The sequence below is a fragment of the Pogoniulus pusillus genome, chromosome 27 (assembly GCF_015220805.1).
Source record: "Pogoniulus pusillus isolate bPogPus1 chromosome 27, bPogPus1.pri, whole genome shotgun sequence".
NCBI lineage: Eukaryota > Metazoa > Chordata > Aves > Piciformes > Lybiidae > Pogoniulus > Pogoniulus pusillus.
In genome coordinates this window covers 7,514,272-7,535,541 of record NC_087290.1, presented here as the reverse complement: position 1 = coordinate 7,535,541, position 21,270 = coordinate 7,514,272, and the positions used below count along the sequence as shown (strand labels likewise).

General features: G+C 44.9%; 1 protein-coding gene across 4 annotated transcripts in view; it reads left to right on the top strand.

The window, feature by feature from the left end:
• Positions 1-21,270, top strand: part of BAZ1B (bromodomain adjacent to zinc finger domain 1B) — a 49,656-nt gene that overhangs the window by 741 nt on the left and 27,645 nt on the right. For 2 of the 4 annotated variants that reach the window (XM_064166731.1, XM_064166732.1), the window contains exons 2-7: positions 5,725-5,841; positions 7,871-8,015; positions 8,758-8,956; positions 12,852-12,973; positions 13,811-14,008; positions 15,261-16,947. In XM_064166731.1, the coding sequence (XP_064022801.1) occupies positions 5,725-5,841; positions 7,871-8,015; positions 8,758-8,956; positions 12,852-12,973; positions 13,811-14,008; positions 15,261-16,947 (2,468 nt within the window). Of the gene's footprint in view, positions 1-1,963; positions 5,842-7,870; positions 8,016-8,757; positions 8,957-12,851; positions 12,974-13,810; positions 14,009-15,260; positions 16,948-21,270 lie in introns of those variants that run through there. The other 2 variants (XM_064166730.1, XM_064166729.1) reach the window with 1 other exon arrangement.

Sequence of the window (21,270 nt, the reverse complement as noted above, 5' to 3'; positions counted from 1 at the left end):
GGATCTGGGGGAGCGGGGACGCCAGCTCCGCGGGCTTCAAGCGCTCGGAGACAGTGCGGACGTAGAAAGAAACTAACGGGTCAAGGCTGTCGGGCTGCGTGTTGAAGATACCGGCAAATAGGGATAGAAGAATGCAGTTAGCGCAAGAGCAGTTCTCGAGGGGGTTTGCAGCACTAATCTGGGGGATGTATCCCGTGGGTAAGCAGTGGAAGTTAATGACTCCTATGAGGAGAAGAAAATAGTGACAGAAGCAGCTTGCCTGTGAAGAACCCAGGTTTTCAGTCTGCCTGTGAGTATCCTCTTCTGGGGTGTTTTTTGCATGAGAAACATTTATTTCCTTTAATGATTCCCCGGGGCTCAGCGGGTGACAGTCCTTGAGCGTCAGGAAGTGGATGTGGCTGTCAGATGATGCGCAGCCACGAAGGCAGAGTTACTGTTCAGGTCCCCAGTAGGGCTGGAGGGGCAGGACTAATGCTCTGTGACCTGCAAACTGCTCTTTGAGAGGTGGCTGATTTGCCGTTTGTGCTGTAAGGATGAAAACCTGAGGGATTAAGAGCTGGAAGTGAAAGGGAAATGCATGAATATAGCAACATACCTCGGAGATGTTAGCCTTGCGGAGGACAAAGAGACTCCAGAACTTAGACCCCTGTGTTGGAGAGTGTCTTGTTACTTCAGTATGAAGAACAAGCAGTGAAAGCCCCTTGGAAGGTTTAGGTCGCTTTTGAAGAGCATATCTGAGTGCAGATAAGCATTGCTAATGCGTTCAGCCCAATAAAATGAGATCGGATAGTGTCAGAATACTTGCTTTTTAACAGTGTTTTAAAGTAAAACATTTAAGTCTGTGACTCAAAACCCTCCTATTGTGCTGTATGCAAACTGAAAGTAGCTCAGTCATCCGTATCAGCAAGCAGAGACCTAGTCTGTTTCTCTGGGAGGAGTGATCAATGATCAAAAAGATCATTGGAAGCCTAATTGCTACTGTTGTAAAAAGGTGTGATTTTAAGGTTTATCCGCATTGTAGGAACAGCACAGAAGTGTTATGTGGCACTCTGTTCGAGTGTATATCTCTTGATAGGGCTCTTGTGGATCCTTGAGTAGATGGGGAACATGTTTCTGCAGTCACTTGGGTGGTATTAAGTGGAACAAAAGGAACAGTTTCTCTTCCTCAGAGAGGATGGTGTTAGCCTTGGGGTCAGAAGGACAGAGGAAACCAATGCAAGCATTGAGGTTCTGGAGAGATGCTCTTCTCTTGGCAAAGGACTTCATGGGGTGCCGTGGGAGGCAGACAGCCTAGCATGTTCTAGAAAGTTCATCTGGGCAGAGAGATGTCATGAAGCTAAAAAGAGAAACTAAGTAATGTAGGGTTTCTATCTTGCTTTGTTGACTGGGTATAATATAAGCCAGGCAAGAAGTGGAATAGAAAATTGCAAATGAGTCAGTAAGTTGAAGGCAGATGTCACCTAAGGAAGACTTGGAGGGTTTTCTTTTGGTCACTGATGTTTATCTTAGTGCAGAGGAATGACTTCTGTGGATGGGAACGACCTGCAAAGGGGATGTGTTCAGAGGTACTCAAGACAGTGCTCAGTGTGATTTGTGTCCAGACCTGGCAGAATATCTTCTGGGCTTTTCTTCTTTCCACCCTGAAAAACTATTGATCACCTCTTTCTCTAAACAGTGTACAGGTTCTTGCACTGCACAGCTGCCAGTGAGGTGTTTGAAAGACATAAAATCTTCTCAAGACTCTTTGGTGTTTGGGTTTGGTATTTAGTTTTTTTTTGTTAGGATTTGCAGCTGTAGATTGTGTTGAACAGAAATAGGCAGCTTGAGCTATTGTGTATGAGGAGAGATGCATGCCCCCTGGGCATGTGTTGCAAACGTGGTTGGGAGCAGCAGACAGATGGATAGCGCTGGTCATCAGAGCTCAGGTGTTTATTTGGGTCTGCTGTTGCTATGTAGCTTCCTTTGAGTGCCAAATCCCTTCAAAACCCTTTAAGAGAAACCATGCTGTGTAGAGCCCATTGTGTCCCAGTGAAGCCTTGTGTGGGTGCAGGGCTGGGTGGATGGCTGGGCAGGCAGAGATGGGCTCAGAAGGATTTGCTCTGAGATGCGTGAGATGTCAGCAAATCCTTCATGTGTGGTGCAGTCTTGTCCAGTTTGTCACCTCTGCGGTGCATTACTGAGCTGTTGATGCCTACCAACTCTGAATGTGTTCCCTGGTGAGCAGGTCATCTCTTCCAGGTTAGCACGTGGGGCTGCCGCAGTCTGTGCTCTGCTGCGGCTTGGAAAACAGCTCTGCCAGCTCAAGAGAGATGCTCAGCTCAGAGAGCTGCCCAGCATCGACTGGCCAGAAGGGACTGTTCCAACCAAAGCTCTCCTTCAGCCATCAGTGTGGTTTTGGGACGCTGCGTTGCTTTCTCCCCAGGCAGACACTTGCTGTCTGTAGTTTGTATTTTCACATGGGGAGCAGCACAGAGAACGTGAGGAACTGGATTGCGTTCGGTGTGCAAGTTAGAGGCTGAGTTTACATCTTCACGTGGTATTAGCCAGTTAAATTCTGTCTGAAAGACAGCAGCACCAAGGCACAGTCAACTCATGTTCTGAAGTTCTAGGAGGACCTTGCCATCTGCCCAGGGAGCAGTGTCATATAAGTGTACTAGTCTCAGTGGAGAGTTTGCCTTCTTAGCTAATACAAGTGGAAACAATTAAGATGCTTTTCAGCTATTTTGGCACTGGTAGTCATTTCTGTGAGAGCATCAATAACTCTGGAAGAAGTAAATAAACTTCCTATCCACTTGATAGTCATCTTGTGCAGTGGTTTGCTTGTTTCCTTTAAGTGTTTTCCTTTAAAAGAGTCTTTTGTTTTTGTCTCACTTTGGTTTCTACCTTTCAATATTACAATCTTCAGTGTGATACAAATTGATGACTACTCACAGTGTAACTGTTAATTTAACAGATGTTATTTGTGGCTTTTGGGGGAATGTTGACAAGTAGCTGTGCCCAGGGCTGTTTTTTTATTATTATTTCTGTGTTGGGAATTTGTGGCAATGGCAAATCTCATTTGTGTAGAGAGATTTGTTGGTGATGGCATCCCAGGAAGCCCTCGCTTGTAGTCGTGAATCAGACCTGCTGAACAGCCTGAGATTTGTTAGGTTTGTTTCTGCTCTGAGTGGAAAGGACAAGCAGTGTCTGTGTAGTGGAAAGGGTGAGCTATGGAGAACTCTGCTAAAACATCCTCCTGTGTTTTGGCTTTGTGCTGGCTCCAGGATTTTAAAGCAGAACCTGGTTTGAGGAGCTTGTAGCAGAGCACAAAGGTGGGGTGAGCATGAGTCTCAAATGTTGATCAAGGATTGTGTTCAGGGGTCGGTGTTAGATGAGCTGACCAAATGTAGGAATTAAATTGTATTTCATAGAATCAATCAGGTTGGAAGAGACCTCCAAGCTCATCCAGTCCAACCTAGCACCCAGCCCTATCCAGTCAACTAGACCATGGCACTAAGTGCCTCAGCCAGGCTTTTCTTGATCACCTCCAGAGACGGCAACTCCACGACCTCCCTGGGCAGCCCATTCCAATGCCAGTCACTCTCTCTGTGAAGAACTTCCTCCTACTATCTGGCCTATAGCTTCTCCAACAGAACTTGAAACTGTGTCCCCTTGTTCTTTTGCTGGTTGCCTGGGAGAAGAGACCAGCCCCACCTGGCTGCGACATCCCTTCAGGTAGCTGAGAGGCAGAGCTGGGCTGGAAAGGGAAATTGTTATACCTGCTGCTTTTAAGTTTGAGATTGATCTGAAAAGTACAGATATTGTCTCAAGTAACAAGTCCTAGGACAAAAGGAAGCGGCCACACATTGCACCAGGGGAGGGTTAGATTGAACCTTAGGAAAAATGCCTTCCCCAGAGGCTTGTCAAGTCCTGGCACAGACTGCTCAGGGAAGTGATGGAGCCACCATCCCTGGAGGGTTTTAAAACCCATGCAAATGTGGTGCAGAGGGACATGGTTTAGTGGTGACCTGTCAGTGCCAGGTTGGCCTTGATCTTAAAGATTCCTTCCAACCAAATCTGATTGTTTCTCTTTGGTTTTAAGACCAGGCAGAGGGAATGCTGTCAGTATTGGCAGCCTCCTCTGGAGGGGTTTAACTTCTTGGTTTATAATCTCGTGTAGCACTATGTATCAACATCCACAGTGCAGCCTCTGTACCTCGTTGAGCTTTACTTTGGGGCTAGGAACGAATGTCCAAGAAGATTGGCTTTGCTGGAGTTGTAATTTAGCTTTCTGATAGGAATTGTAATAAATAAGAGGGGAGGGGGAAAAGGAAGTTAATTACACTCACATTTTCTTGGAAGACAAGGCATATGCAGGATAGGAGTGATTTGCTGTGGCTGGTGGCTCTGCCTTTTCAGGAGTGTGGAGCAATCTACTTGTTCCCACAGAGACTCATAATTAGCACTTGTGCTGCAGCGGGCTGAGCCCCTGGAGTTGTTATAAGGGTGCTTTGTACTCTCTGCTTGCTTTTCTGATGGAGAGCATGCTGGAGGAGAAGGGAAAGATGCTTTTCTTGCCTCTCATAATTTCTCCACTTAAGTTGCCATCAGTAAGCATATGGCAACTTCTGCAGGCTGCCACAGGATAAATTGGTATGGTTTTACACAATGCTAGCTGTTCTGACAGTGGTGCCTCTACCTGTGCTGTCCACAGAAAGTAAGCAGCAGCTTCTATCTCTTTGCACTGGCAGTTAATTACTGCCTAGGTGGAATGGGTAGAGCACAGCCACAGATGCTTGCAAGAGAGTAGTAGTTGATGCCATAATTCATGATGTTGTCTGCAGCATGGTGGCTTGCCTGGGCACCCACTGATCTGAAAGGCCAGAATAACTTAACCTTGAGGCTCGTTGTGGTGCGGGAGGCAAGTGATGTGGCTGGTGACAAAGATCCTCACGTGCTAGTGCAGGAGAATGCTCTTGCTGGAAACAAGTTGTGCCAGGGGAAGTTTAGGTGGGATGCGAGGAAGAGTTTCTTGCCTGGAACAGGCTGTTGAGGGTGGTAGTGGAGTCCCCATCCCTAGAGGGGTTTAAAAGACTTTGGATATGCTGAGGGACCTGGCCGTGCTGGGCCAGTGGTTGCACTTGATGATCTTAAAGATCTTTTCCCACCTAACCCGTTCTGTGAAGCCAAAGTAAAGGCCGTTTGAGTGATTTCACTTTCAAACCTTTGGGGTTTATTCTCCTCAAAAGATTGGGTTACTGCATAGGTTGGTGACTTGCCTCTAGAGATTGTTAACACCACCCTGAGACATTAGTGGTAGTACTTCCCCAGCAATTCTTGTTGGGCAGTTAGTCCACACCATGTCTCCTGCACATGCCTGTGATGCTGTTTGTGCTGTTTGCCAATCAAATCCTACTGGAAATGCTGAAGACTAACTCAGCAATGCCATGAAAGGTTCAGCCATATGTCTTCCCCATGTGCTGAGATGATTCATGTGGTACTTTCTGCAAGCCATTGCCAAACAGGACTGGCATTTCAGCTGCAACAACCTCCAAGTGATGTGAAAACCTCTCATGTTTTAATGCAGCATCTCCGCAGTAGAAGCAGGGTCAAACTGTCCTGTAGTGATCCTCAGCCTTTGTGCACTCCAGCAGTAAGGGCTGAATTGAATTTGGGTGTCTTGTGCTACTGTGATTATGCTCTCCACTGCATGAATCCTGTTTTCCTGAGCTGCTGCTTCTACAGAGAGTATGAAGCACGCTTGGAGCGGTACAGCGAGCGAATATGGACGTGCAAAAGCACAGGAAGCAGCCAGCTGACGCACAAAGAGGCTTGGGAGGAGGAGCAGGAAGTCGCTGAGCTGTAAGTACCAGTGGAGAAGTGGGTATGTGTCTATCTTGAGGGGCAGAAGAGTGGGCTTGGAAATGGGATGTGATTGCTATTTTGAGGTGAAGTAGCTTTTTACTGGCTGCAGTAGATCTGGGGGTTCTGGAGTTGAAAGCAAATGAGGTCCAAATTTGATGCCATCAGTAGTGCAGTTGAGTAATGTACTGATTTAGGGCTGTGTATTGATATTGCTTTAACCAAAATAATTCAGTGTATGATACTTGATATATTTTAAAGCCCCTTGAGTAATGGGGAATTTTTCAGAAGGAAGAAAACCCAAATCCTGAAGGAACTGAAGTTACAAAACAGTAAAAAGAGGCTGTTGAATTGTGTCACATCAGTCACGTCTACAGCTGTAATGCTTTTTTCCAGATCTGCATTGGAATCTGTTGTACTACATAAAAATAATATTTTGGAGTGAGAATTTGGGGATCTGCTCTACTTGAAGCAATAAAGAACAAAGGGAAAGCAGTGAGTGTCATTACTCTCTGCAGACCACCAGTGTCCCTCTGGGCTGCCATGTCCCTGACCTCCCCCTCTAGCACACAGCATGGCCCCGAATCCTTGGCTGAAATCCAGCATGACCCTTGCTATAGAAGTGAATTTCCTCTAAAGGTGCAAGTCCTTGGCTCAACCAACACAGAGAACTTAGCCTTGTGATTACCAAACTGCAGGAATTACACCAAGCAGATGTTTCTCTGCTCTATGAACTGGTGTCTTGGACTTTAAACTAGGGAGACAATCCGCTGCCTCTTTCATGAAGCACCTACATTTGTGATTCATTGCTTAAAAAAAAGTTAATACAGCCTTAGTATATGGAGAGTTTCCCAGTTATCTGAGGTGAATCACATCCTTAAAGGTTGCAAATAAGAAAGCTATTTGCTAGGAGTCCTAATTTCAATGGGGGCTGGAGTACCAATGTCTTCATTCTTTCCTCCTTAATGTTTTTGAAGAGAGGATGCAGAGATAGCTCCATAAACTGAGTCAAAACCCAGTGTTGGATTGGTTGGGTGCTTCTGGAAACATTAAGCCATGTACATGAAATATAAATGGAAGATCTCTCTCTAACAAATTTAGCTGTAGTCTCTTGAAATGGAGGGGGAAGAGTCCAAAGTGAAATTTTAGTCTTGTCTCTCTGAAATAGAATTAAAAGCTTCCCAGGCAGTTTGCTGGCTGCTTTAATACCCAACACTAGTCTGAATAAAAAAAAGTTGGTTGAGGCAGTTTGCTGAAGGGATAAACTTGTTCATGGTAGTTGTAGAACAGCAAATATAGCTGAGGGTTGCCAGCAATGGATCCCTGAGTCTGGGAAGCTAAAAGTGTTTTGGAAAAATGGAGTGTTTTGTTCCTCCTAACAGGAACTGACTTTTTAGCCAGAAAGCTTTCTGCAGTGTATTTCTTGGTACTCCTATCAGCTGACTGACCTGATCTTTTAGAAAGGAAATCAGTCAAACAAATTTGTAACAGTCCTTTCTCTTCTCTGAATGAAAAAGTTTGAAGGTGATGAAACACATAAAATATTTTTCTCTAGAAAGATATTTTGGTTCTGCAAGCCTGCCTCTATCTTTACTGTGTTACCAGTCTGGTTGGGAAGAAGAAAATGCTCCATGGTCACTAGAAAGGCTCAGTGGTCACCATCATCTTGTTACTGTTGGAAGCAAAAATGTTTAACAAGCTCCAAATCTTGGTGTATATTGAACATCTCATGGAGAGGCTGTAAGCTATAATAACCACCAAGGGAGGGTTCACCTTCAGTGCACCACTTCATGGTGTTCCTTTTGGGGAAGACAAGTGCAGTTTGTATTGTCATGCCAATTAACACTTTGTTGGGGGGTGATGCTGGAGGGAGGACAGCAAAGAACCCTTGGACGTTTGCATGCTAATGTGGCATCTGCCTTCAGCATTGTTCTGGCCATTAGTGTTCCCAGAATTCCAAAATGGGAGGCTATTTTGCATTTTGGCTTTTATTCCCTGAATAATGAAAACTTCTTATGTGCTTGCTCAGCTTGAAGGAGGAGTTCCCCATCTGGTATGAGAAACTGGTACTGGAAATAGTCCACCACAACACTGTATCTTTGGAAAAGTTGGTGGATGCTGCTTGGCTGGAGATCATGACCAAATTTGCAGTGGGAGAGGAGTGTGACTTTGAGGTAAGGATCTGTTTTTGATCTTACCCTACAGAGCTAATTTGGGATAGCTAAAGGCAGGAGATGGGAAGAAATGTCAGGGACTTAGATTATCATGAAGATGGTGAGAATTTCTGTTCTGTAGAATCCCAGTGACAGCACCTGCTTTGGAAAGCAAAGTGATTACATAAGCAGAAGCATGTGGATGACATATGCTGATGGCAAGAGAAACAGGACTAGGTTCATGCATGGGGAAACAGAGATGTGTTTGTTCTACTGCTTAAGTATGTATTGATCTCTGTGTGTATATATTTATGTGTATAAATGCATATTTAAATTCAAAAAAGGTAAAAACTATAATCTGCTGTAATCTTTTTTACCCAGAAGGAGTAACACCCTTCAATTAATGTAGCTTGAAGTCAACTCCCTACATACAGAATCACAGAATGGGTTGGGTTGGAAGGGACCTCCAAAGGTCATCTAGTCCAGCTCCCTCTGCACTAAGCAGGAGCATCCTCAACTAGATCAGGTTGCCCAGGGCCCTGTCAAGCCTCACTTTGAATATCTTCCAGGTAGGACCAGTAGAAAGAAATCTTTCTTAGAGTTGTTCCATAAGGGCTCTTGAACTTCTCTCAAGAAGGATGTTAATTAAGGTTTTGCCAGATTACTGTTTGTAGAGTTTTATTTCCTTTCTCATGGTGTGAGAGAATTGCCTATATTTCACATCTCTTGCTCAGGTTCAGTTTCCATCATTGTTTCTGTGCAGGTTGGTAAGGAGAAAATGTTACCTGTTAAAGTTGTGAAGATACATCCTTTGGAGAAAGTTGATGAAGAGGCCTCAGAAAAGAAATCTGATGGAGCCTGTGATTCCCCATCCAGTGACAAGGAGAACTCCAGCCAGGCAGCCCAGGACAACCAGAAGGAAGCTGTCCTGAAAGAAGATGACAGCAGGAGGGAAAGTCTAAGTAAGTAGTGAGGCAGCATGGCAGTGGGTAGCACCTGGAAGTGAGCATTTGAGTTCATGTTTATCTTGGGCCTGGGCTGTTGTTGTTTGTGAGGCTTAAACAGTAATGTAATGAAAATCTTGCAGCTGTCATTGTTAGTGATGCAGCTTTGGTGGCATCAGAGCTGTTGCCTTTCAACTGTTCTCACCTTTTTTAAAGCAGAAAATGTGTTGTCACCCTAAGGTGTAATACTGAAAGCTATGCATGAAACAAGCTTTGAAAGTACAGCAAGTGTACTTTGAAAGAGGGAGGGGAACAGCAAAGATTTATGCAGAATCATGAAGTTCTGCAGTGTTTTTTATCCTCAGAACAAACATCTCTACCTCTGCAGTTAGACAGAGGCTCTAATTCTCTTTCATGTCCCAAGCTGCCAAGAACAAATGTTTGGGTTTTTTTTAATTTACTTTATCACTTTTTCCAGTGTTCAAATGCTGGGACAAAATTCATACAGGAAAATGCCTTTTTCCCCCCTTTCTTCTAATAGTTCAAAATCAATCATGCTTTGAAACCTCATTCTCTCCTTTCATACTTGTTCCTTCTTGCTGCAGAACTAAACAGTGGATGTCCAAGGCTTTCCTTGACTCTAGAAAGGTACTGGTGAAAGAGCAGAAAGCCTCCAAATTTAGTCTTCTGTCCTGTGTGGCTTCAAAATGGAATTACAAGGTTCTTTAAGGGAAATTTCAAAAAGTGTTTTCAAAGCAGCAAAACTCCAACCTCACAGCATAGCTCTAATCTGGATAACTTCATTTTAAAGGCACATAAATATAATAAACTGCTTATGTTTGTAACTAGCCACTGCAGCATCTGGGGAAGCTGAATCTGACCACCTCTAATGTGGAGAAGCAGCAGCTCAGAAAACAACTCAGCAAGCTAATAGCAAAGACAGGAGTGGTAAAGGAGGTTCTATCGAGCTCTATCCCAAGCTGAGTAGTTGTCAGCTGCTCCTGACTGATACTGGAAAAAGTTGTAAGCTGTTTTGTTTTTGTTGCAGTGCTCTGGATAGCCAGGAAAGGGAAAAAGTGTGGCAAAAATGCTCTGGCCTTACACTCCTTTAAAAGAGCAGTGCCTGGAAAGGGACTAACACATGCTTTTTTAATTTTATTGAGTGGTAGCTCTCTCAAACTACCTCATAAAGGGCATGGGAAGTACTTTGTACTTGAAAAGCACTCATTGGCCAAATTTACAGCACCATTTTGGGGCTTGGCTGTTGAGTGAAGCCTACCATACTACTTTGTTCATTGATGTGCAGTATTCTAACCAGCTGTGTTCAGCTGTGGTCTTACTGCCATTGCCAGCAGAGCACTTCGAGGTTGAAACTGGAAGCAAACTACAGGACTGGGGATTTCTGTGCCTTTTTCAGTCTCTGATTCAGCTGATGACCTGACCTGGTTTAGTTGATCTGTGCACTGGCACTGTCCTTCCCTTTCTGTAAAAGATGAACCTCAGCTTTGCTGGCATCTCCGATTTGAAAGAGTAGTAAGCAGTCAAAGCAGTAAGCAGTCATTCTCCTAACTGTTCTCCTTGTATTTATTTCAAGGGTATTTGATGACTAATCCTATTCCATTCTGAGTTATAACAGAACCTAGGTTCACAGTAAACTTGTTACTGGGTTTAAATTCCAAAGCCCTTTAGCTGCATAGCATTTGTTCCGTTTACACAGCATAGTACAGAAGGAGATTTGCTTTCATTTAGTGGGTTCAGGCACCTGCAGGAAGTTGCGCGAAGTGACTAGAGGTAGCCAGCCACACGTGCTTTGTCTCTTTCTTCCCAGTAATTTGCATCCTTGAGCACCGGTAGTACAGGTTGAGGTCGCAACACAAAAGTAAGCACTTCGAAGCAGTAGCAGGCAATGCACAAGCCTGTACTGGAAGAGCTGTATCTTCCTGTGCACACACGAGGGGGCAGAGCTAGCCTTAGCAGTTCGACTAACTGTGGTGTCAAACCTACTGATTTTGTTGGAGGGGAAAAAGGGGCAGAGAAAGAGGAGTCTGCTGTGCCTCAGAAACAAAAAAAAAAGCTTTATGCCAGCTTTATGAGCTGTCTGAGGAGGCTTTGTATTTTTATTTGCTTAGGGAGTGAACTCTGGAAGATCTGCAGAAGTGAGGGGAAAGGCTACTGGATGGTGAGCTACTGAAGGAGGCTTCTGCAGTTTGAGCTGCTCTTGGAACTAGAACTACTTTGGAAAATCCAAACTAAACAGTGAATAGGAGGAGAGCAGCACAGGGATGCTTTCTGAGGTTCCAGCAGTGTAGTGGATGTGTTACTACAGTACAGTGCAACAACAAATGAATTAATAAAATGATCTCAGGAAGGAATACATAATGATTTCTTCTTCCCCACCCCTGAGAACTGGGGGAATTCAGTGTATCATCCTGATTTCTAGAATCCAAACAGTAAGTCACAGAAGGAGAGGTCAGATACAGGCCTGTTGCAGAGGCAGCAGTGTAATAGTCCTTCAAAGTCAGAGCCAGCACTAAGCAATGCATTATGTTTTAAAACACAAACTTGCTCTGTGTTGCAGTAATCCAACAATGATGCTCAGCCACTAAAAGACATTGAGGCAGATCTCTGACAGCAGATCTCTTACAGAGCTTGAAGTTTCTTGTGTGTGGCTTCCATTGTGCTGTTGAGCAGAAAAACACAGTTCAGTGTTTGTTTGAACCTAGCAAGATTTCTTTTAATACAAGCATGGAACCAAAGCAAGCTGCTGTGTCACAGCCTGACTTGCAGTGAGAGGATTAATTGCCTTTCAAACACAATGTCACTGGAGGGGGTTATTTTGAAGAAAAACTTGTATCATGAGGGATGCTCGGACAGAGGATTCTGCCTGACTTTGTCTGAGATGCGGCACTAATGAGGGAAGCAGCTGCACGTTTGTGTGTGGTGCAGGGAGCCTGTAGCATCTGTGATCTATTCCCTAACCAAGGGGACTGGTTATGGAAGGCAGACTGGGGCAGACCTTGGTTTGATACTGTGTAAGCTATGCTGCTGTTGAAGCTCTAATGCTGTGACAATGGCATTTTAAAGTCTGATTTAGGTCTGGCATCTTCTCGTATTGTGTGTATACTTAGCAGATAGTCATTCTCACCTCTCATGCTTGCTTTAGTGTTGTTTCCTTTGAGTTGTAGCCACAAACATTAAAACATTTGGGAATCAATTTCTTCGCTAAGCTTTGGGGTTTGTCTTAAATGATTAACGTCTGCAACCTGAATATAGAACTAAGAGACTTGCCACCAGCTGGGTAGAAGATCTGATGCCTTTGTACTCTTTGTTACATCTCTCTTGAGGGGAAAGAAGACTGCTTGTATAAGTGTGCTTAAAATCTCCAGCTGAACTAGCCCATACATGTAGGGCTCATGACTGTAAACCACTCCAAAGTTAAATGATTTTAAGGTTACTTTAATTTAGAGTCAGGAATTCTTGCAGTAGAATTACTTCAAATATGGCATGGCAGGGGCAGCTGGGGCTCTCAGCAGGAGCTCCTGAAGCAGGTTACTCATTAGGTTATAAAACCTATCATGCCCTTCATGAATTTTAAAGACATTTTCTCCCTTTGCACACGTAGTTGTAACTTGCTGTTTGTAGAAGGATGCTTTTAAATACTGCAAGTGGTCCTTTATGCTCTTTGAAGATTGGTGTTACCTCCTACTTCAGAGTTGTTTGGGGATTTCAGCCTGCATCTTCAGGATATTCCTAAAACACTATTTGGGCTTTTTTCCCTGATGTTACAGTTTAACCAAACACTGTGTAGATAGCAAGGGGTGAAATGCCCAGAGCAGTGATAGTCTAGATTCTTTAATACCTGGATTTTTTTTTTTTACTCTAAGACAATTAATGCCTTTCCTTGCTTTATCAGGTGATAGAGCACGGAGATCCCCTCGAAAGCTTCCCACTTCTTTGAAGAAGGAAGAAAGGAAGTGGGTTCCACCTAAATTCCTGCCACACATGTATGATGTTAAGCTAAAAAATGAAGATAAGGTGAGTTGTCTGCTTGAATCCTTTCTACTCTATCATGAATATGCAAGTTGAATTAAATAGGCACTATCAGTGTGTGTCTGTACAGCACTTACTGCTGGAGGCAGGATGGCTGTGAGCCTGTCTAGCCTGGCTGTTTCTACATAAAATTGGGGTTTGTGTGTGGAAACACCTGACAATTCCCTGCTGCCACCCACGGAGTCGGTGCTGCAGCAGCTTTAGAGTGGTTGCTGTGAACTGGCTAATCTCTAGTCAGACAGTTAATGAAACTTGGTCAGAGGTAGGCGCTAGTTAAATCATGAGCAGCAGTTGCTGCTCTTGCTCTGACTGAGCTTCTCAGAGTCGTGGGTTGCTGTACTTGGGGAGGCTCTTCAGCTGCAGCCCTGCTGTGTGTTTTTTGTCATCTGCTTGCTAATTTGACAAGAGAGGCAGTACTGACCTCAATTTAATGAGTACTGCTTGCAGAGTTACTCCTGCAGTCTCATGGGGGAAAAAATCAAACAAAAATAAATACTAACATGGAAAAGCTTTTAAGTTAGTAGCAAGCACAAGCCAGAGGAGGGTCAGAGATAGAAGAAATGACCTTTGGCAAGAGAACTGCCACAAAAACTGATTTTTTGAAGATGTTTTTTGGCTAATTGAATCTCCTACCAACCTCTGTTGTGCCATCTCAGTTCTGCAAGTTCTGTTTGGGTTGACTCTTAGCAAGGGAGCTTCGGAAGAGCAAAGAATTTGTGGACGGGAAGCAGCACGATGGTCTTTGCTCCTTTTGAGCCATGTAATATGTAGTCACAGTGTGGGTAGAAGGTAAATGTTAACAGCATGTCTGTTACCTCCAAGATCATCAGCAACGTGCCAGCAGACAGCTTGGTCCGTACAGAGCGGCCTCCCAACAAGGAGATCCTGAGGTACTTCATCCGGCACAATGCCCTGAGGGCTGGCACCTGTGAGAACGCCCCCTGGGTAGTGGAGGATGAGTTAGTGAAGAAATATTCTCTCCCTAGTAAATTTAGTGACTTCTTGCTTGACCCACACAAGGTAAGAACTCCTAAAAGTACCTTCTCTCTCACCCTTGGGCAGCCTTGGAAAAGAGACCTCAGTGTGCCATCTGGGTTTGGTGCTCCCCAGCTTAGAGTGATGCAGAGCGGGATAGTCTCGCTCCTTTGAAGGTTGACCCTTTGTGAGGTGACACAGCTTGAGTGATTTTTGTCCTTTAGAGATTGGAGGTGTAGCTGCCTGTTCTTGGTTTTTTTTCCCCTTTCATTTTTAATTCCACTTGTTTGCATTAGTTATTTCCAAGTAAAGAAGTGATTTCTTGGTGCAAGATGAATGCAAGAATCACAGAAACATCCAGGTTGGCAAAGCCCCTCAGGATCACCAAGTCCAACCTAGAACCCTACTCCACAAGAGTCACCTTAATCCGTAGCCCTAAGCACCACATCCAAACCACCCTTAAACACATCCAGGGTGGGTGACTCCACCACCTCCCTGAGCAGTCCCTGACCACTCTTTCTGTGAAAAACTTTTTCCTAATGTCCAATCTGAACCTCCCCAGCCTCAGCTTGAGGCCATTCCCTCTTGTTCTGTCTCCAGTTACCTGTGAGAAGAGCCCAGCAGCAGCCTTTCCACACTGTCCCTTCAGGTAGTTATAGACAGCAATGAGGTCTCCTTTCAGCATCCTCTTCCTCAATTAAACAGCCCCAGCTCCCTCAGTTACTGTAGTCCTTACCTTCTCATGTCAGTTACTGGGCCCTTTTTGTGGTTACAGTGCAAGAGCTGGATGTATTTGACTTCATGATGCTTGGTTCATATATGGTGGTGGATTGAGTGATGGTCAGATACCACAGGTTTTGAACTGAATGCTCTAAGTAGGAGGGAGAGTGTGGGTTTGATTTTGAGCCCCTTATAATGATCAGTCAAGCACACTGTCATTGCCCAAGTAGATGCCACATCATGAAATCTGATGGTTTACAATCCATGAATTCTCCAAGCAAACCCTTTCCCACAACATTTTTAGAAGGAACAAAGTGACTTTGTGTAATGTAATAGGAAACACTTAAAATTCTTTATAGTGTTTCAGAGAGTTAAATGTGAGCTTTCTGGACTGAGCTGATGACCTCATAACCAACATAGTGACTACAGTGCAGAGTATTAAAAGCTATTGCAGGAGCTTCATTGAGTACTCATTTCCTTGGGGAAAAATGCACTGAAAATAATTGACAGAAATGGATGTAAATAACCTTATTTGCCTTTCAATATTAATATAAAATCCTGTTTTCATTCATTTTAGTACATGACTCTCAACCCTTCCACCAAGAGGAAGATCTCTCAATCGCCTGACAGAAAGCCTAAGAAATCCAAACCTGATGGATCATCTCTGGGCCAACCACTGAGCCCTACTCTGTGGTGCCATGTGCATTTGGAGAAATCTATTATTGGCTCTCCTCTGAAGGTGAAAAACTCTAAGAATTCAAAATGTCCTAAAGAGGAGCTGGAAGAGGTGATGAAAATTGTGTCACCTGCCGAACTCGGTTCTAACTTTCACATTCCAAAGAGGAGCCGACTGGGCAAGGGCAGCAACCAGTCCTTGGACAAAAAGCAGAGAGGCAAAAGGGTCCTGAATGGGCAGAAGTCATCAGGGAAATCAAAATCTCCTAGGAAAGGCTTGAAGACCCCAAAGATGAAAATGAAACAGATGACACTTTTGGACATGGCGAAAGGTGCCACTAAGGTGTCCAGGGCTCCCAGGAATTCCGGAGGCACCCCTAGATCCTCCAGCAAACCCCAGAAGCTGCCTCCTGCAGCACTCCATCTCATTGCCTACTACAAAGAAAACAAAGACCGGGAGGACAAGAAGAGTGCTCTGTCTTGCATCATCTCCAAAACTGCCAGGCTGCTATCCAGTGAGGACCGTGCCAGGCTGCCCGAGGACCTGCGGGGCCTGGTGCAGAAGCGCTATGAGCTCCTGGAGCACAGGAAGAAATGGGCCACCATGACTGAGGAGCAGAGAAAGGAGTACATGAAGAAGAAGAGGGAGAAGCTGAAAGAGAAGCTAAAAGAGAGAGCAAAGGAGCGAAAGGAGAAGGAGATGAAGGAAAAACTGGAAAAACAGAAAAGATTTGAGGACCAAGATCTTAAAGGGAAGGCCTTGCCTACTTTTAAACTGGTTGATACTCCGGAAGGACTTCCTAACACGCTCTTTGGGGACGTGGCCATGGTGGTGGAGTTCCTGAGCTGTTACTCAGGGCTGCTGATGCCAGATGCTCAGTATCCCATTACTGCAGTTTCCCTGATGGAAGCACTTTGTGCAGAAAAGGGAGGCTTCCTTTATTTGAACCGAGTGCTGGTCATTCTCTTGCAGACCCTGCTGCAGGATGAAATAGCTGAAGATTATGCTGAGCTGGGAATGAAGCTTTCTGAAATACCACTGACTCTGCACTCAGCTTCTGAGCTGGTCCGTCTGTGCCTGCGGAAGTCAGATGTGCAAGAAGAAAGTGAGGTCTCAGATAATGTAGATGAAAGCAAGGACTCAGCAGCTTTTGAGGATAATGAAGTACAGGATGAGTTTTTGGAGAAACTGGAGACATCAGAGTTCTTTGAGTTGACTCCCGAGGAGAAGCTGAGGATACTTGGAGCCCTGTGCCACCGGATTCTCATGACCTACTCGGTGCAGGACCACGTGGAGGCCAAGCAGCAGGCATCAGCTGAGCTGTGGAAGGAGCGCTTAGCTGTCCTGAAGGAAGAAAATGACAAGAAGAGAGCAGAAAAACAAAAGAGAAAAGAAATGGTGGCCAAGAACAAGGAGAACGGGAAAGATGAGAACACAATGGGAAGAAATGAGAAGAAGAAAGAGATGATGAAATCAGAGCACAGAGCAGACGTAGAAGGTGATGATATGATCAGTGCTGTGAAGAGCAGGCGCCTTCTTGCCATCCAAGCCAAGAAAGAGAGGGAGCAACAAGAAATAGAAATGAGAGGTAAGGAAGATAGCAGGAGAATGGAGTGTGCCTGTGTTGTGGAGTAGGACCTACAAGAAGGCTGGGGAAGGGCTTGTAGTGATAGGGTGAGGGGTTGTAGTTTGATACTGGTGCAGGGTAGATTTAAGTTGGCCATAAGGGGGAAGGTCTTCACAGTGAGAGTAGTGAAGTCCTGGAACAGTTTGACCAGGGCTGTGTTTGAGGCTCCATCCCTGGAATCATTCAAGATCAGACTTGATGTGGCCCTGGGCAGCCTGATCTAGTTGGCAGTGCACCTGCTGCCTGCAGAGGAGTAGGATAAGGTGACTTTTGAGGGTCCCTTTCAACTCAATGCAATCTGTGAAAAAGGGGAATGAGGTAATGGCAAAATTGAGAGCTTATTTTCAAAAGCATGTCCTGGTTCTAAGGGATTTCTTTACTGGAGAAATAATATTCAGCTGCTCTGGTTCCTATGGCAGCTCAAAATCTGGAAAGTTAAGAAAAAGTAGTAAGTGCTTCTGGTTTTCTCTTTGTGGACATCTTTTATTCAGTACCTTTCTAAGTCTGTGTGGCCCAGGAATGTTGGAGAACAGAAAATCTGTTTTGGGGACACAAAAGAAACAACCAAAAAAAAATGTCTATGTCCAGACACCTTCTGGCTTTTATGTTCAGAGGAGCTATTTCCTGGCTAAAAGCAAATTCCTACAGCTTCTGCTGGCCTTGCTGCCATGCCCATTGTCAGGATGATGGAGCAGCCTTTCTGCTCAGTAAGGACTTGGGCAGTAAATCTCAGTTCACAGTTTCTCACTTTAAAGAATGAGTTATGGAGTTGTATAAATATAAACTGTCCATGCAAGCCTCTCTAAATCAGCAGTTGCAACACCAAATTTTGTATGCCTTGGTAGAAGTGGTGCTTTTTGCTAAGGAGTATGGACTCTGAAACACTTCAGGGATTTTTTTGTTGCTGTTGTTGTAAGTGTGAGTACTGAGCAGCTGGAAGTGGGCAGCACAGCTCATCTAGGTTATTACTTCTCTTCTGAAATAGTTGAGGGACAGGCATCTCACGTGGAACCTGACTTGTGTGCTTTAGCTGCAATCCAAGTCTCTCTGTTCTGGGAGACCAAGAACAGCATGGAATTACCCTGAGGCTCCTAAGGAAGTAGCCTGGGTGCAGCTGTACCTCACATTGGAAGTAAGTAGACCCTTCAGGTCTCAGGTTAAGAACAGTCTCAGAAGTATTAATAAAAGGCTAAAGATCTTGGGTGCTGGCCTGCTTCTCCAGGTGAACAAAATCCCCAGTATCTCATAGGTCCTGGATCCTGGTCAGGCCAATCCCAGGCACAAGTCGAGATTGAGTGCAGAGAGTAGCTCTGAAGAAAGAGACTTGGGGGGTGTTGGTTGATGAGAAGCTCACCATGAGCCAGAAGTGGTCTCAAGCAGCCCAGAAGGCAGATCACATCCTGGGCTGGATTGAGTGGAGGGTGCCCAAGAGAAGGGTGACTAAGCTGGTGAGGGGCCTGGAGCGCAGCCCTGGGAAGAGAGGCTGAGGGAGCTGGGGGTGGGCAGCCTGCAGAAGAGGAGGCTCAGGGCAGACCTCATTGCTGCCTACAGCTATGTGAAGGGAGATTGTAGCCAGGTGGGGTTGGGCTATTCTTCTGGGAAACCAGCAACAGAACCAAGGGACACAGTCTCAAGTTGTGCCAGGGGAAGGTCTAGGCTGGATGTTAGGAGGAAGCTGTTGCCAGAGAGAATGGTTAGCATTGGAATGGGCTGCCCAGGGAGGTGGTGGAGTCACGGTCCCTGGAAGTGTTCAGAAAAAGACTGGATGAGGCATTTAGTGCCATGGTCTGGTTGATTGGGTAGGGCTAAGTGATAGGTTGGAGGTCTCTATCTTCTGATTCTATGAAAAAAGGGGATTCTGCCTCTTTGCTCTAGTGATACCCCAACTCAAATGTTGTGTCCAGTTCTGGTGTCTTCATGATAAGAAGGACTCAGCCGACAGAGTGAGAACTGGGCCAGCCTGTTCCTGCCATCACCCAGCCTTCCAGTGGGCTTTTCCAGCATGCTGCTTCCACACCAATTGCACTTGGTGTTATTAATGTTAGAACCCCTGGGGGAAGTGAAAAGAGGAGTTGCTGATGAAGCAGCTTCTGTGCAGTGATTTAATACTCATGTATATGTAAGTAAACCACTGCATAGTATCTGTTGTCAGCATTTACTCTTTTACATATATATATGATGTGTATCTCCTAGTCTGAGGGGGTTTAGCTCCACTTTGGTAACATCTGTAGCACTGGGAGCTCTGACCTCTTTCAAGTTCAAGCTATCAAGATTGTGGCCAGTGCTCCAAGCTATTCTCAGCTCAAAAAAGAACTCAAATGTATTTTCTGTTCTTTGTTGACTTCAAAAAAGTCAGCATGGGGCTTTCTGTTGAGTTAAGGTGATTAATATCTGCATTTTCTTGATAGCAGCAGTCAAGTCACTTCCATGTTACTGCAACACTTACTAATTGCTCTTTGCCTTATCACTCCATGAAACCATTCAGTCTGTTGGAGGAGAATGTAGAGCTAGGAGTTTATACAGCTATCAAAGCCTGTTAGGAAGGAAAGCACCAACTGAGAATTGAAAATGAGACACAGGGAGGAACTCTTTAGTTCTGGTGTCTTTGTTCTCATTATGCTTGAACAAATCTGGCACATGAGTAGATTCTAAGTTTCTGTTCTTTCCTTGCTTCTTCCTTACTGTGGCACTTGAGAGTACCTGCTCTGACTGGTCTTTACAGCTGGATAGAGAAGTATCTCTCTGAGTGTCCTTGATATGTTAAAAGCACTGAAGAGTTTATTGACAGTGAGGACTGTTTTGGTCAGAATCTTGACTCTTGTGCAGAGGATGCTGAGGAGGAGGGAGGTGTGCCTTGTGCTGGCATTAGGTGATAGCACTAAGTCTTGAGAAGGTGTCAAGGAGAGAAATCCCGGAGGAATTGTGTCACCTCTGTCATCTTCTAGTGGAAGGTGAGAACAGTGCTTGCTGTAGTATTTTTCTGATGTGGTTTGAGGTTCAGATTGAGGTGACAGGAGGCATTTGATAGTGTCAGAGGAGCTATTGCTCCTTGCTCTGTATTCAGGACTTTGACACAGAGGTCATAAGATTTAAGGAGGAGTTGAGGTTTGCAGACACGTGGGTTGTGCAGCTGCTGCTGTGGCAGGTGTGGATTAAAGGACAAGTTTGCTGTGCTGCAGTGGCTCTAAGTTGGTAGATTATTGGTATGTTGTTATGTAAAAACTGATCTATGGAGTTGGTGTGACAAACTCAAGGGAATGTTTTTCAGCATGTCTTCCTCAGGCAGGATTGATTACACTGGCAGGACTTCAGAGACTCACCAGATAGTTACTAATCAACTGTTACCAAACCCATCTTGTTACAGAAAGTGGCTGCAAGAGGTTGTAACCCTGGGAAAAGTCCTAGCAAGATTTTAGCTTTCTCCTTGGGACAGCAGCCAGCACATGACCTCCATGTGCTTGTTTTTACCTGCCCCACTCTGCCTTGCCCCCTCCATGTGGTCTCGTTCCGTCTGCTTTAAACCTTTGTGATGCAAAGAGAAATCTTAATTTCTTCATTTGTTCAGTTTTCTTTCACCAGACTTTCTCAGGACGCAGAAGAATGTTGCTCACAGCCTTTTGTGCAAGTTGTGAAGCTTCTTTTAGCCTGAGATCAGGCTCTGAGGAGCCAGCACGACTCAGTTTGATGTTCTGCTCTTTTTTTGTTTAGGCAGTTCTATACACCTATTCTTCAGAGACAGGCAAAGTGTAGAAAGACTCTTGAACCATCACGAGAAGTATAAATCCTATTGACCTTAATGTTTTGTCTCTTGGCAGAAGCTGCCTTTCTTCTTGCTCCTTACCTGGAGATGAGAAATGACACTTTTCTTGAGTAGTACTCTTGACAAAGGGGCTGTGATGCCAGGACTGGGGCCACTTCATATTTTAATTTCCCCTCTTTTTGTCAGTCATGGATTCTGAGAGCTACTGAATTTCCAGTCCTTCTGTCAGGAGAGAGAAAGCTGAGGTTTCTGTTTTAATTCTCTTCTATGTCATAGCATATATGGGAAAGCAGTGAGGTGTGAGGAGATGTGATTTGGCTGCCACTGTGAGACAGATGTGCCTGGAAGAGGCCTCTGTCGTGCCAGATCTGTTCTGTTGGTAGGTAAGGTTGTGGGGAGGGCATTCCCTATAGCTGCAGTTGTGGAAATGCAGGTGTCCATCAGCCATGCTGACCTCTGTGCTGTCATCTAGACCACTCCCAGTACTTGAGCTGACCAGAGCAGTCCTTGCCTTAGATTGTGTT